General features: G+C 37.3%; 1 protein-coding gene across 3 annotated transcripts in view; it reads right to left on the bottom strand.

The window, feature by feature from the left end:
- Positions 1 to 17133, bottom strand: part of RBMS3 (RNA binding motif single stranded interacting protein 3) — a 1489550-nt gene that overhangs the window by 270966 nt on the left and 1201451 nt on the right. For all 3 annotated transcript variants that reach the window (XM_021069971.1, XM_021069970.1, XM_021069972.1), the window contains exon 8: positions 6146 to 6303. In XM_021069971.1, coding sequence (XP_020925630.1) covers positions 6146 to 6303 — 158 coding nt within the window. The remainder of the gene's footprint in view (positions 1 to 6145; positions 6304 to 17133) is intronic.

Below are 17133 nucleotides of genomic sequence, written 5' to 3'. Positions count from 1 at the left end.
ATTCAGCAAAGTAGCAGGATCCAAGATTAACATTCAAAATCAGTTGCATTTCTGTATACTAACAATGAAATATTAGAAAAGGAAAAAAAAATACAATACCTTTTAAAATCACACCCCAAAAATGAAATACCTAGGAATAAACCTGACCAAGTAGGTGAAAGACTTATATGCTGAGAACTATAAAACATTAATCAAGGAAATTAAAGAGTATTCAAAAAAATGGAAAGATATTCCATGCTCCTGTGTTGGAAAAATTAATATCATAAAAATGGCCATACTACCCAAAGCAATGTACATGCTCAAAGCATAATCCATGAGATTTTTCACAGAACTGGAACAAACAATCCAAAAATTTATATGGAACCACAAAAGACCCAGAATTGCCAAAGCAATCCTGAGGAACAAAAAACAAGCAGGAGACAACTCTCCCAGACTTCAGGTAATATTACAAAGCCACAGTCATCAAGACAGTGTGGTACTGGTACCAAAACAGACATACAGACCAATTAAACAGACACCTATGGTCAATTAATCATCAGCAAGGAGGCAGGAATATAAAATGGGAAAAAGACAGTCTTGTCAGAAAGTGTTGCTGGGAAACCTGGACAGCTGCATGTGAAGCAATGAAACTAGAACACACCCTCACACTGTAAACAAAACTAAACTCACAACGGCTTAAAGACTTAAATGTAAGACAAGACACCATCAAACTCCTAGAAGAAAACATAGGCAAAACATTCTCTGATATCGACCTTACAAATGTTATCTCAGGTCAGTCTCCAAACGCAACAGAAATAAAAGCAAAAATAAACCATTGGGATCTGAACAAATTGACAAGCTTTTGTATAGCAAAGGGAATCCTAAAAAAACATAAAGACAACCTATGGAATGGGAAAAAATAGTTTCAAATGATGCAACTGACAAGTGCTTAATCTCTAAAATATACAAACAACTTACACAACTCAACAGCAAAAAAACCAACAACCCAATTGAAAAATGGGCAAACACCTGAATAGGCATTTCTCTAAAGAAGATATACAGATGACCAAGAGACACATGAAAAAGTGATCAACATCACTTATTATTAGAGAAATGCAAATCAAAACTACTATGAGATACCACCTCACACCATTGAATGGCCATCATTATTAAGTCCACAAATAACAAAGGCTGGAGAGGGTGTGGAGAAAAAGGAAACTTCTTACACTGTTGGTGGGAATGTAAATTGGTAAAACCACTATGGAAAACACTATAGAGGTACTTCAGAAAACTAAATATAGAACTACCATATGACCCAGCAATCCCACTTCTGGGCATATATTTGGACAAAACTTTCCTTGAACACAACACCCCCACACACACATGTTCATTGCAGCCCTATTCACAATAGCCAAGACATGGAAACAACTCATATTAAGTGAAGTAAGTCAGAAAGTGAAAGACAAATACCATGTGATATCACTTATGTCTGGAATCTAATATAAGGCCCAAATGAACCTTTCCACAGAACAGTCCATGATTTTCATGGACTTGGAGAACAGACTTGTGGTTGCCAAGGGGGAGGGGGAAGAAGTGGGATGGACTGGGAATCTGGGGTTAATAGATGCAAACTATTGCATTTGGAATGGATAAGCAGTGATATCCTGTTGTATAGCACCAATAACTATATCTAGTCACTGTGATGGAGCACAATGGAGGATAATGTGAGAAAAAGAATGTATATATGTATATGTAACTGGGTCAGTTTGCTGTACAGCAGAAAACTGACAGAACACTATAAACCAACTATGATGGGAAAAAAAATCTTTAAAACAAAAGAAAAAACTAGTTGTTACCAGTGGGGAGAGGATCAAGATAGGGGGTAGGAGATTAAGAGGTTCTAATTATTTTCAAAATTAAAAAAAATACAGGGATACATTGTATAGCAGAGGCAATACATCCAATATTTTTTAATATCTATAGTTGGAGTGTAATCTATAAAAAAGTTTGAATCAATAAGTTGTACACCTGAAAACAATATATAAAAAGAGAATTACACAGAAAAAAACAAAAACAAAAACAAAAACAGCTGATGCTTAGAAGTTACCAGTGGTAATATTCAAAATGAGGTCTACTGAAAAAAATTATCCAGGTCTCCTGAATTGAGTTAGTCATCAATTTAAGGTATCTGTACAATTTACTAGACATAAGTACAAGCTGGATTTATACCAACTGCATAACATAGTTTTTAATAATGACTATGACACTGTGAACTTTCAGAGAAAGGAACAATTTGTGAGCCAGCCCTAGTTGGGTTGGTGCTACTTTAATTTTTTCTAATATTCCAGGACACTCATCTCAGAATTGCCTTATCATTATCATCAAAAGCTATCTCCCTGCCTATAGTATCCCCCCCTGAAAAAAAATTATTTATTCATCATCAAAAATTTAGTTAAGATCAATTATGTGTCAGATAGCATTCTGGGTCTAGGTCTAGGTGCTAGGATAGACATGAAAAAGTATGAAGCAAGGTCTCTATCCAACAGGAACCATGGACCAGGAAAGGAGATTTAGAGAGACAGAGTTATGATGAATGTATTTTGAGAAAGTGTAATAGCAGCATCAGTAGGAATCAACCATATCTGGAAAAATCTCTGAGTGAGGTTAAACCATCTGAGTTTTTATGGGCCCTTCAGATGATTCTGAGAATCAGTCCTAATGCCTTCAGATGAGGTTTCTCAATTTTTAGAGAGCATTAGAGTCACCTAAAGTGCTGGTTAAATCCCTAACTGCTCCCCACTTCCTCCATTGCTAATTTAGTGGGTCTCAGGTGGTGCCCAAATATTTGTTTTTCTGAAAATTTCTCAGGTGATTCTGAGGCTGCTGCCCTGGAAACTACTTTGAGAACCACTGACCCAAAGCATGCATTGCATGAATCCTAAAGCTATTAATTTCTCTTGCTAGCTATGTACTATCCTTGGAAGAACTGAGAAGATGACTGAAATCAACTCTGTTCTGTGCTTCAGAGGAGGACCTCCATATGAGAAAGCCTGGGTGGAAAAAGGATAATATTTTAAAAAGAAGGAACACCTGTGTAAGAGTTAATTTGTTAATGATCTATTTCACTGTGGCAATAGCCACATTGTGCAGAAAAATATGGCAAATGTTCAAGTGTAAGAAAGTCGGATTTGGGCAGACCTACATACATTTGAAATAGCTAAAATTATTTTCTTACACCATCAAATTAGGTCAATCATGTCAGATCCTGCTCCTTGGAATTTCAGGTCTAAGATACATGGAGAATGACATACTTATTCTCTCTGTTTCCTGAACTTGTAAAAGAGAGGCAAATTGATATTTTCTTTTGATTTCTTGGGCAAAAGAAATCATTGGCTTGACTTGAACCTGTGTTTTTCTTTTCAATCCATATACTAATTTCTGAAATTGGAAAATACATGATTCCAAGTACAGAGATCTAAGTCTCAATATTGGAATGGGTTTCATAGTTTGTATTTAAAGCTCAAAGTTTTGGAAGACCATTGCTTGGAGTTTAGCTGCTTAGGAATTTCATATTTATGACCTCTATCACCTACCCATCCAACCATGCAAAAGTGAAGAAAATTTGACTTTAAGAAATGTGCAATCCAGGTAGTGATGACAGCAATTAAATAGTGCACTAATTGTGATTGTGATAAATTCTTTTTGAGAGAACAAAACTTTGACAGGAGCTTTACAAGAGCACCTAACTTTGTGTGAAGGCTGGACTTAGAGGTCAGTGAAGACTTCTTTGCAGAAAAGACATTTAACTTAATATCTGAGGGATGAGAAGGCAGAAGCAAGGGAGTCATGAACAGTGTAACAGTGAAGAAAGGCAGCTTGTGCTCCAGACTGGACGCTGGAAGACAGACGGCCAGGAGGGCGAGCCATGTCAGGGATAATGACATCAGGGATGGTGTTGGTGAGGTGGGTAAAACCAATCACTCACACCATATGGAAGGAAAGTCAGCAGGCCCCTGACATGATCAGATTTGCATTTTTAAAGAATCACTTGTGGCTTCTATTTACTAAATGCACTGCAGAAGAGAGGTTGCATTCAGAGCAGGCATAAAATAATAATTTAAAATTCCCATCCTCCCTTAGCTCCTAAAGAAAAAAAAAAAAATCTGTGTAAGTTTTTCTCTTTCACAGCACTGTACACTAGGCACATAGTTTTGCCTCTTACAGGGTGCATTACTTGGCTCTACATTTAAGAAGAATATATTCTTCATTTTAAGTGAACTCAAAGCGTACAGAGAAGATAAAGTGGGAGAAGGAAATAACCCAATGTTTGTGTTATGAGCTTAACTGTGTCCCCCATCAAATTCATGTTCAAGTCCTAACTCCTGGGACCTCAGAATGGAGGAATTCTGAATCTCCTCAGAATTTGGAGACAGGGCTAGTAAAGAGGTAAATAAATCAACACAAGGTCATAAGGGTGGAATCCTTTAAAGAAGAGATTAGGAACAAACACAAAGGGCAGACCATGTGAAGATATGGGAAAAGAAGGCCATCTACAAGACAGAAGAAACCAAACCTACTAATGTACTGATCTTTGACTTCAAGCCTCTAGGAGGGGGAGAAAATAAATTCCTGTTGTTTAAGCCACCCATCTGTTGTATTGTGTTATGGCAGCCTGAGCAAACTTTGTACCCAAAATCCTTTGCTTAAAACAAAACAAAATAAAACATAGATCTTAGAATATGTCTTCTCTTGATGAATTTAATCATGTTCATTTCTCATCAGTAGTACAAATAAAGGAGAAACTAATTTGTTAGAGAGAGCTTGGGGAGGGGTGGGGCAGGAGGTGGATGCAGAACCAAAGGAGCATGGCAGACATTTCTGTGCCTCCTGCATTAGCCAGGCTTCCAACTGCAGGGTGTCCACCATCCAAGAATGACTACATTAGCAAATTTTAGAGACCCAGGTGGTGTGATTAGTTCTGCCTTGACCATGCAAAGCCACAGTTAACAATATTCTGAAAACGTTGAATGCTTCGTGCAAACACTTAAGACAGGGAGGTGTTCTTCATTTTGCTGACTTCTCTTCAAATCATTAAACATGTGTCTTCCAAGCTAATGTGTGTAGAATATTGTTGGGACTAAAAAGAATTTTGAGATGTGGTCCATGACCTCAGGGAGGTCAAGGTAGAGATCAGTTACTATTTATATTTTCTTATCTTTCCAAGTTGGTTCACAGACATTGGTCTGATATGGTTTTTCCAAGTGATGGCAGGGTTTCCCATGAGTAGACACACCTGCCTGCCTGCAAGGGGCTGCCTTCCAGATGACACTAACATCCATCCACTCAGTCATGCTAATTCAGCTCAATGGACATAAACACCCACCCAGCCATGGAGACACAGCTTTCACTTTTCTTCTTTGTCGTTGAGCAGTTTTTCTCTGTAGTTTTCTTAACTTTGTTTTTTCATGAAAGCACAGCAGGTACAATCACTTTAACTCCATTCCTGGCTGAGATCCTCTTTTATAAACATTCTCAAGTTAAAATGAAAACTACTCTTCCTTTTCCGAAGACAAAAAAAAAAAAAAAAAAAAAAGAAAGAAAAGAAAATGCAATTTGCTCTTTTCCGTTCTGTTTAAAACATCAAAATCACAGAGCCAGGGCCTCTTAAATGCAAATGTCCTCTTCACATTCCTTTACATTTCTGAGTTCCTTGGGACTTCCAAACCTTCCAAAGGATTCCTATTTCTCAAAATCTTTCCTCTCTTTCCCTGACTGAGAAATCTACCATCTTGCTCTTTGGAAATCAATGCTCAAACACTTGAATACTTTTGTTCACCACATGGGCTTTTTAGCTTTGGGGTGTCAGGCATTTACTACCCCTAGCAGAAACTGGCAGCATCTGATTTTATTGATCTATAGGCAGAGAGAGGGCTGGGAACAGGTTATGCATACCATTATGACTTGAGACAGATATAAACTTTCTATGTACACGTTTTAGCAAGAACAATATGTTTATACTTACATTGGAATTCTTTGACTCAGAGCAAAGATACAGCACTGGTTTGATTAGCTACATTTCTTTGAATATTCTATATTCTAGCATATGTCTTGTACTAGAAAGGAATGGAATTAAAATGGAAAAGTGAAAGAAGAGCAAAGGTTTTACCTGGCAAAGCCAACACCTCTGCTGACTCCATTAGCATCTCTGAGTATTCTTGTGGAAATGACATGTCCAAAGGGTTTCAGCATATTCTCAAGTTCCTGCTCATCCATAGAAATGGGGAGATTTGAGATGTATAGGTTGGTTGGGTCTTGCTCTTGTTGCTAAGGGCGAAAAAGGAATAAATGCAGTAAGTTCTCAATATTGAGAAACATTGCAGAAATGGATACATTTTTGCTTACACTGCAATCTAGATTTCAATCTGCAACATGCTTTTGAAAGTTCATTCAGGAAGGGCAGCACTTCTTTTCACTGAATTCCTTTTTGCCAGAATGTTTCTCATAGAAACAATGTTCTCAGTGAAAATAAAACTTTCTTTCCGGCCTTCATAGAAAAGACAAATACATATTGCAATTGAACTAAGGTGAATTAGCATATTCTATTAATTATCACTAACTAGTGGTGCTATTAGCACTCTACCATCACCACTAGTTACTAATGTTGAATTTAGTGAGTGTTCATAGCATGTGAGATATTGTTTTAAACACTTTATATTATTTTATTCACTATCCCAGTAAATATAAGTGTTAACGATTTCACTGAGGACAAAATTGATCCTTACCTTCTTTAATTACACAGCTTCTAAGTGTCAAAGCCAGGGCTGAAACTGGGGCCTATTACCAAAGTCCATGGGCTTCCCTGTCCTTCCACTAGACCAATGGAGAAAACAGCAGTGCGGTCCTAGGACAGCATTTGCTATCAGCCTCAGCATCAATGGGGAACTTGCTAGGAATGCAAATTTTTAGGACCCACCCTGGAATCAGAAACTGGAGGGGTCAAGTGATCTGTTTTAACAAATCTTCCAGGTGATTTTTATAATTGCTTGAGTTTGAGAATCACTGCCACAGACCACAATTAAGTATTATAGGTGAATGAGATGATGAAGCAGTAGTACTTAAGCTTTGCTTAACAGAATGGGAAATCAAACAACAGTTGCTAGTACTATTTCTAAGTGCATGAATATTTTCTATTTCACATAATGAATTAATAAGTTGGAACTTAGTTGTATGAAAGTCTCAAAGCACAGCCAAAAGCCTGATGTGATTACTCATTAATATAAATAGATCAGATATTTAAATGAACTATTATATTTTAATCAACACAACTTTAACTTCAAGAAGAAACATGATTACATTGGAAACATCAATTCTGAAGTCTATAGGAAATGACATTATGTAATAGTAAAATATCTTTTTGAAGAGATGATATATTCTATAGAAAATCTGAGGTGTTAAGCACATGAAAAAATACACTCAACAAGAATCCAATTATCATTATAGGTCAAGAAACAATTTTGGCATGGAAGTAAATACCATTACTTTTAACAGGTCTACATATTTGGATAGGTCATAATATTTTTATTAAGCTTTGTGATGAATAAGATCTATCATTAGGTTCTTTTCTAAACATGGTTTAGTTTTCAAAATTCGTTTTATCATCATGGAAAATGGTGCGAATAAACATTTAACCAATCAGGAAAAGACAAGACAAGATAGCTTTAGTGTTTAGAAACTGTTCAATGCAGTGCTTCCCAAACGCCCCCCCCCCCCCCCCCCCGCGTAACATTTAATGGCTTGATCCTAAAGAGAACACAGATAATATTATTTTTTCCTGAGTGGACACGACCATGTTCTCTCTCCCCCACTCCCAATGATTCAGATACATAATAACAAAGCAATGTACATTCAACTTTCAATTTTACATTGAATTTATTTAATTTTACTACCTGCACTTTAGTTTTATTTATTTATTTATTTAGTCTTGTAGGGCCAGACCTGAGGCATATGGAAGTCCCCAGGCTAGGGATCAAATCAGAGCTGCAGCTGCTGGCCTCCCCAACAGCCACAGCAATGCAGGATCTGACCTACAACACAGTTTATGGCAACACCAGATCCTTTACCCACTAAGCAAAGCCAAAGATCTAGCCCACGTCCTCATAGATACTAGTTAGGTTTGTTACTGCTGAGCCATGAAGGGAACTCCCCCATCCTTTAACTTTCATCTTCACAACATCACTCCAAAGTAGCTAGGCCTTTATCATCATATGTATTGGATAATGATGAAATAGAGGCATGAAAAATCATCATCCTACCTGATAATTAGTAACAGCGTTTGAATTAAATTTAGTTAGGTTTCCTACCATCCACGTCAGTGTATTTTCCACTAGCCCAATGTTTGCCCATCATCAATCATTTGCATATCATCTGAGAAAATTTGCCAGCCATGTACTATTATTTCATTTACTGAGAAATTTCCTTTAAATCAAAATACCTCTAGGCTTAAATAAACCCATTTTAAAAGATAACATTATATTACTACCATGGCTAAAAAGCCAGCATCACTTGGCAAAAATAGGTTACTATAAAAATTAGCAATATACTAATGTTATTAAATTATATTAGATACTGTTTGTTCCCAGAGGACTTAAACTCTCTTAGTTACAAATGAGATTCACAATTAAGAGAGGTATTAAGCATACTAGGACCAGACAGTCTTTTTCCTAGGAAGAATCGGAATTGAGAAAGAAGAACAACTTTATAATGGTGTGATTTCTGGATCTTAAGCACCCACATCAACTCAAGTTCTATGAGAGGTACATGCCCTATAGCTTGGGAGTTCCTGCCTTAACCTAGATCCCTTATCCTGATTCAAATCCATTTCCAAATTTCTCAAGTACAGAATGCATTGCAGCTTCTCAAAATGGCATGCAGTAAACACACATAGCTTAGTACATAAGAGATTGCCCAGTAAGCTATTTTCTGAATCCAAATTCAAACACCAAGGCCAATTCCTTAATCTGTATTCACAGACAGTACAGAATTGGATAGTGTTGTTCCTTAATTTGTATTCATAGAAAGAACATAACATTGGGTAGTGTTATTTATTAAGTAATTCTGTCCTTTGAAATACAATATTAGTCTTGAACATATCTGTTGACTTGACAATAGAATTTAATTTCTGCATAGAATGAACTTTAATATATACACTTATATCTTTATTTTCAGTTTTATTTATGTGTCAGATTTATGTAAATAGATAGTCTCTTTCAAAAGGTTCTCTGGCACTGTGAACCTAAAAGAACTTGCCTTTTAAATTTGCAGAAAAATAACTTTTACAATACCTGACATCTAGAATCTTTTTTTTTTAACTTAAATTTTCATGATCATTTAGGTATAGAAGAGACCTAAAGGGGCATTTTGTCCAATCTGATCATTTAACAGATGGAAAAAACAATGGTGTAAGTTAGAGTAGTGCTTATGAACTTACTCGAAGCCACCCAACTAATCAGTAATGGGATAGAAATAGAACACATGCCATTTCATAATTGGTCTAATGTTTTTCCCAATTCCTAACACTGCCTTCCCTCTTAAACACTGGTGAATAGTACTCAAGAGGTGGTGGCTGAAAGGAGTGTTAATTCAGAAGAGTAAATATCTCCAAATATCTTACTTTATTCACTTTTGCTTATTTATCAACGAGCTTTAGCTATAGAGTTGAGGCTACCAAAAAAAGGGGTTCTCAGCCTTTGTCCATGTTGTCAGTGGATAAATATTCCGCTGTGTTTACTAGTAAAAGTATACAACTACAGTTCATACATCTACTACATTTAATTGACCCTGTCACCATGACTAGCTCCTCTATTTTGGTCTGGTTTCTCTATCTCTTATCTGTATAGGGATTTCTTAAATTATTATTCGGTTTTGTCAAAAGACTGTGAAAAAATTAGAACAGTATCTTCTCCATTGTTAATGGGAGCAGAGACCTTGTCATTCTGTGTAGGATATGTAATTTTTTTTTCCTTCACTTTTTCAGATTTTTAATGTTAGATTTACTGGCACTCATTTACTTGTATACAGTTTAAGACAACTTCAGAACATTTCAACGAACCTTAGCAAATGAATACAAATGAAAGATAAAATAATTTCTCACTTCTAGACTAAAGGTTATGGCTGGGGCTGTGGGTTTTTTTTTTTTTTTTGGATACATGTTATAGCTATTATATATATGGTTCTGAAAAAGGTAGCTAGTAGAGTAAGATTTTAAAACTCAATCTGGTGACATTTATTTTTGATGAAATAGCATTTAAATATCTAGGAAGTAGTTACCGGCATCAGAGATTTTAAAGAAATCTTTGGTTTGGTTTTGTTTTTTGGCTGCACCCACATTATATAAAAGTTGCAGGGCCGGGGATTGAACCTGCACCACATTAGTGATGATGCTGGATCCTTAACCAGCTGCACCACAAGAGAATTCTCAAAACAATCTTTCTCAAGCCACCAGTGATGGGAACCACTTTTATTTCCAATCTGTCACAAACCACTATTTCTAAAATACTTATACTTGTCAACATTAATAGAACAAAATTAAAAGACATTAAAATGCAAGTTGCAATTTTTTATTACTACATTCAGCAAACCAAAATTACATTTGGATTAAATGTCATGTTAATATGAAATTGTTATAAAAGGTTTTAAATGCTTCCTCTCTGTTTCCATACTTACTTCACTGAGAACACAGACCTTTTGGTGGACCACATTTTTTTTTTTTTTTTTTTTTTTTGTCTTTCTAGGGCCACACCTTCGGCATATGGAGGTTCCCAGGCTAGGGGTCTAATCGGAGCTGTAGCTGCCGCCCTACACCACAGCCATCACAATGCAGGATCCGAGCCATGTCTGCAATCTTCACCACAGCTCAGAGCAACACCAGATCCTTAACCCACTGAGCGAGGCCAGGGATCAAACATGTGACCTTATGGATACTAGTCAGATTAATTTCAGCTGAGCCATGATGGGAATTCCCTGGACCAAATTTGAACACTGTTTTAGGGGAATGTATTCCTATTTTTTTCCAAGGTAATATAATATGCTGTGGATCTAGGTTATTAGTTTTTTGCCTACTTTATATACTATCAGATATATATACTACTTTATATATTAAACACAAAATTGTGTATGATCAATCTGCAGTCATTTTTTTAACTCTAAGGTAGACAAAGCCATCTCAAGATGAATTGTCCTGAGTAGTGCTGATAAAATATCCTCAAATATCCTAGAGATGTTTGAAACAATTCTAAAGAAAATATGTGACTCTAACACTTTAAAAATAGTTTGAAACAGATGTTCACATACACAGATAATAGTATTATTACCTTACATGGAGCAGAGTTTTATAGTATTTCAGGCGTTTCAGGAGCATTTATTTTATTTTGTGTGAATAATCACCTGATGCAGTAGGTAACGAAAGAGTTATTATCCCTACTCTATGAATGAGAAAATTGGTTCTGAGAGCTTAAGAGGGGTAATAAAGTCACATGGTAAGTGAATAAATGACATCAAAACTGATGTTTTTTGACTCATTTCTATCTAGTACTCTTTCTATTACTCTTCCTATTAGAGTACACCAACTCTGGGAATTGCCTATAAATATTGCTATTCAATAGCTCTCACTAGCAGAAAGAAAAATCAAGTCACAATGGCTTTTTTGTATGTTTTTCCACACCTGCAGCATGTGGAAGTTCCCAGGCCAGGGATCAAACCCACGCCACAGTTGCAATCTGTGCCATAGCTACAGTGATGCCAGATCCTTAACATGCTGTGCCACACGGGAAATTCCCACAACTGTTTTTTAATAAAATAGTCTATTTGAAATGTTGTAGTAATTTAAAAATTAATAGTAATAATGTTTTTCCTCTCCCTGAAAACAGAAGCCTCCTGCTTTAACAAGCTACCTAAAGGCATCAGAGGTTTTAGAGTTAGTTTAACACTAACTCTATACACATATGTTCTTGGCTTTTTAGTAACCGCATTGCCATGTCTGGTGCATGGCTATAGGATCTAGGTGACATCTGGAGGAATCTGCCATTTTGGCTGTATTTTCTTCAGCATCACACATCTGCGTGATCATTAATTTTATTTGCCAACTGGACCAGGCCACAGAATGTCCAGAGAGTTGGTCAAGATTTATTCTGGATCTACCTATGAGGGTGTTTCCTGGATGAATTTCACATTTGATAACTGAGTAAAACAGGTTGCCCTCCCTAATGTGAGTGGGCCTCACCAATCAGTTGAAAACCTTTGAAAAAGACCGATTCTCCCTTAAAGTGAGAGAGAATGCTGCTTGTCTGATGGCCTTCAAGCTGGAACAGTATTTTCACCCTGCCTTTGGAGGTGTTAACCTCCATCATCAGGCAGATTCCATGAAACAATTCTAAAAACACACACACATACACCCCCCCCCATTGGTTGTTTCTCTGGAGAATTCTAATACAATGTGTTAACTTGTCAAATCTGTTTTTCCATGGAAATATAAATGTGCGTGCTCCACACTGGCCCTCAGTGTAGGACCTCTGTGTTCTCTAGCCTCAAAACTATGGCCTTGACCTGGTGAAAAGAGAGAGCCAGAGCCTTCCCTAGGATGAGGGCTCTAGAAGCATCCACTTGAAGTAATGCATTAAAGACACATGTACTCTGATGTTCATTGCAGCACTATTTGCAACAGCCAAGACATGGAAAGAACCTAAATGTCCATAAACAGAGGAGTGGATCCAGAAGATGTGTACATATACATATGGAATATTACTCAGCCATTTAAAAAGAACGAAATCCCGGCATTTTTAGCAATATGGATGGACCTAGGTATTATCATGCTAAGTGAAGTCAGTCATACAATGAGACACCAACATCAAATGATTTCACTGACATGTGGAATCTGAAAAAAAGGACAGACTGAACTTCTTTGCAGAACAGATGCTGACTCACAGATATTGAAAAACTTACGGTCTCCAGAGAGACAGTTTGGGGTATGGGGGGATGTGCTTGGGTTATGGGATGGAAATCCTATGAAATTGGATTTTATGATCATTATTATACAACTACAGATGTGATAAATTCATTTGAGTAATAAAAAAATAAAATAAAATAAAAAAATAAAGCAAATAAATAAATAAATAAATAAAATCCCTTGGTCTATTAAAAAAAATAAAATAAAGACCATGAAAAGAAAAGTAAAGAAAGACTGCCAAGAAGTAGGCTTTCACCCCTAAAGGGTACCCAATAAACATGTCCTCTGTCCTATTTGCTGGGCAGAAAAGGGGGCTGCCTTGTGCTCTCAATTGCCTTCTCCCCCTGCTAAACAAGAGAGGGGGATTTCTCTTCTCCTAGTTTCACATAGTGATACAATCAGAGGAAAGCATCCAGCGGTTTTTCCTCCGGAGGCACCAATAAGAACGATTTCCCTAAAATGAGAATCCTTAAGAACAATTTCTATATGGAACAAATGTTTCAAAAGAAGGATTTCATTATTTTAGAATTCGTGTAAACACAGCATGGGCAATTAGAGCTCACATCCTCAAGTTCCATCAGGGAAGGCAGAGGTTAATTCTGGATAGCACTTAGCAGAGGCTTGAAAAACTATGTCCAGTACCCAGGATAATCTGAACTAAGAGTCCTGTGTGTTATTCTTTAAGGTGGGGCTGGATTAAAGCAGCCCTTGGGTTGAGATGAGCAGTGAAGCGTTAAGTGAGCCTGTTGAGTCACCGTGACTTGAGTCTGCGTTACCTGTGATCCTGGGACAGGTGGCCAGGTGGGATCCTGGCTCTCCTTGACTTCTCCCTCCACATGCACCTCATGAGCTCAGCCCAGCATCACCTGATGTGATGGTTTCTCCTGTGAGAAAATGCTAAATTAACATTTTACAATATTGAGATCTCTCTATAGTTTTATTGTAAATGTGTTACTCTCTCACAAAGATGTATGCTTTTGCACTCTGGGTACTGATGGTCAAAAGTAAGAACAGGAAACAAAACTATAGAGAACTACTCAATATTGTAAACAGATTGCACACTGTTTCCTCAGCATAATTTACCTTTCTGGAGGGGCTCAGAAACCTGTCACCTGATTTGTCAATGACCATGATCCACCTTCAAACAATGGGATTCTGGAAATGCCATTAACATGGCCATAAGTCTGCTACAGCATTCTACTAATTTTTTCTGGACTAAATACCACAACACATACAAAAACTGGACAGATGCAAACCATTTCTGTGTCTTCTGGCCATAATACAACAGCTCAAACTTGCTGAGGTTCACAGGTAAGCTGGGTACACACACAAATGTGTTGCTGAGGTATAATGATATTAGGGTCAAAGAATTCCATTAAGGGCAACCATTCTCATTTTGTGTTCTATGTAAATGACACACCAGAGCCCTGCACAAATGGCGACTCCTGGAATTATTCAATAGAACTCAGGTGGCAAACACTATGTCCCATAGAAGAAGGGCAAGCTGATAAGACATGGGATATGCTGTTAAATGTGAATTTCTGTATGAAGCAATACAGAAAGTTTTTAGTATAATTGTAATAGGGAAGAACAAATCTGACCCCATGTTGGATCTGCTTCTTTCACTTTAACATTTGCATTCTATTGCTTTTGTGACAAGAATGTTGCCAAGTTCCCTGGTGGCTCAGTAGGTGTTGTCACTGCAGTGGCTCTGGTGACTGCTATGGTGCAGGTTTGATCCCTGGCCTCAGAATCACCACATAACATGGGTGTAGCCAAAAAAAAAAAAAAAAAAAAATGTTGCCTATAGTCTGAAATATACAGGATAACCCATTCTCAATCTTTAGAGGTATAACAACTCTTACATTCATGTAGAGATAAAAAGTTGCAGAACAGAGAATAATATTTATCTTGTTGGAGGTTTACAGAAACACTGTGACCTGAACCTACACCTACGTCTGCAAGGACAAAGGAGATGCCAAGAAGTTTGCAACAACCAACCATACCCTCTAGCCTTTTAGCATAAAAGAAAGCCTGAATTCTAACTTGGGTGAGTCGGCTTGGGACACTAATCCACCACCTCCTTGGTCTGCTGGCTTTCCGAACAAAGTTGCTATTCCTTGCCCCAAACTGTATCTCTTGATTTACTGGCCATGTGAAAAAGCTGAGGTTACAGGAAGATATCCAATTGTCCAAGGTTACACAGCTCTTAAATCCAATGAGAATTCAAATCCTGAATTTTTTTGTATTGGAGACCTGAGATTTCAAGAGAACACAGTGTATTGAATGGCTGATTCACAACTTTTTCTGAGCCATCAAGGTGAAAGAGCCAGAACTAGGTGTATTCCTATAGGTGTCAGATGTGTAAACCTACTTGGAAGTACAATTTACCTTTATAAGAATGGAAATCCCTTAATCATACTGAGGGAATGAGTTAGCAAAAGACCCAAAGTTCAGTTTTCTTTTCAAGGCTGGCACAATAAAATTTTCTCAATCTACTAAAAAAACCCAAAACTAAAAATCCATACCTGGCTCATTTTCTTCTTACCTCTATTACATAAGGATACATTTTAAAAGTATATGTTTAATATATACGCAGTGAAAAATGACAGCTTTGTATATGAAATGTTGCTGTTGAGTTGCTGTTTTGCTTAAATCTCCTTTCATTATTCAATTGCCCAATGTCAATTTCACAGGAAAGTAGCTTTGTAAGGCCATGTACTTTTCACAAGGTATAGAGAAAGAGGAAGCAGTCAGCTCTACACCAGCACCATTTTTTTTTTAGAAAACAAATTTAGCTGTACATTTAAATCCTGTCAGTCTAGTGAAGGATGGCATATCCTCGGTTTATTTAATCCTATTCTTTCCAAAGGGAGCCTGAAAAGGCTGTATAACATGGCCTACAACCTTAACATCAGCTTGGAGAAAATGTGTGTGGGTTTTGTTTTTTTTTTTCCTCTTTGTGCATGTGTGTCACCATGAAAATTGACATCTTGATGCCAGAATGAAGGGGTTGGGAGAAGGGGCCTGACTAGGGTGCTACCATCTTGCTTCATTGCTCCCATTTCTGGTATTGTCACTGTGACCTTGACAGAAAAAGAGCAACAAGAAGTACAGTGGTTTGAAGTGTTCAAGTGAGATAAAACTCTTTACCTTTGAAAAATGTAACTTCTGTCATCAATGCCAGCTTTTATATGGCATACATGCTAATTGTAATTTTCTTAAAATTCACCAGTGGGAAACTGATATATGTATTTTTTAATGGTGAACTGGGACATATGAAAGGTCCCAGGCTAGGGGTTGAATCAGAGCTACAGCTGCCAGCCTACAGCACAGCCACAGCTACACCAAATCCAAGCTGAATCTGAAACCTACTCCACAGCTTGTGGCAAAGCCAGATCCTTAACCCACTGGGTGAATCTAGGGATCGAACCTGTATCCTTACCCTCATGGATACTACATTGGGTACTTAACCGTCTGAGCCACAATGGGAACTCCAAGATAAATCTTAATGTGGCTCGACATGAAGGGAAAAGATTCTACCAAGACTTCCTGGAAGATCACTAAGAAAAGCATGCATTCATCTCTACCCCTCCACCACCCCGTGCTGTCTATAGGAGTCCTGGGCTTTGCTCCAGCATGCCTGAGCAACTGGAAGTTCTCAGGGTCACAACAGTGATTGCAATCAAAGTCACTTGTGGATTTATACCTCTTGACTCTGGTCGCTTTACTAAATGGTCATCCACTTATTTTTATACCATTGCTACAGACTGTTCACTCATCAAATGTTTCATCTTCTAGTATCTACCAGCCACTGAGCTAAATCCTGACAACAGAGCTGTGATGAGCCATGATCCTTGCCTGTCATAGAGAGTTCAACCTCGGGAATAGTTTACAACTAAATTTCAATAATAAAAGCTCTTTGTCGTTAGGGAACACACGAGTACAGCCAAGGATGTAGACAATACTCCTACAATCCATAACTTGAAATTCTATTTTCCTCAAAATGGTGATTAGACAGTCTGAATTGTTTCTAAGTAGTGTCTCAGTGGCATGATGAACATGAAAACTAACTCTTGAAATTTATAACCCCCTAGGATATAGTGAAGCCTATGACAAAAATTTCAATGTGGGCTCAATTATTTCTATATTTC

This window comes from Sus scrofa, chromosome 13 (assembly GCF_000003025.6).
Source record: "Sus scrofa isolate TJ Tabasco breed Duroc chromosome 13, Sscrofa11.1, whole genome shotgun sequence".
NCBI lineage: Eukaryota > Metazoa > Chordata > Mammalia > Artiodactyla > Suidae > Sus > Sus scrofa.
The sequence above is the reverse complement of the archived record's forward strand: the minus strand, read 5'-3'. Positions and strand labels throughout refer to the sequence as shown.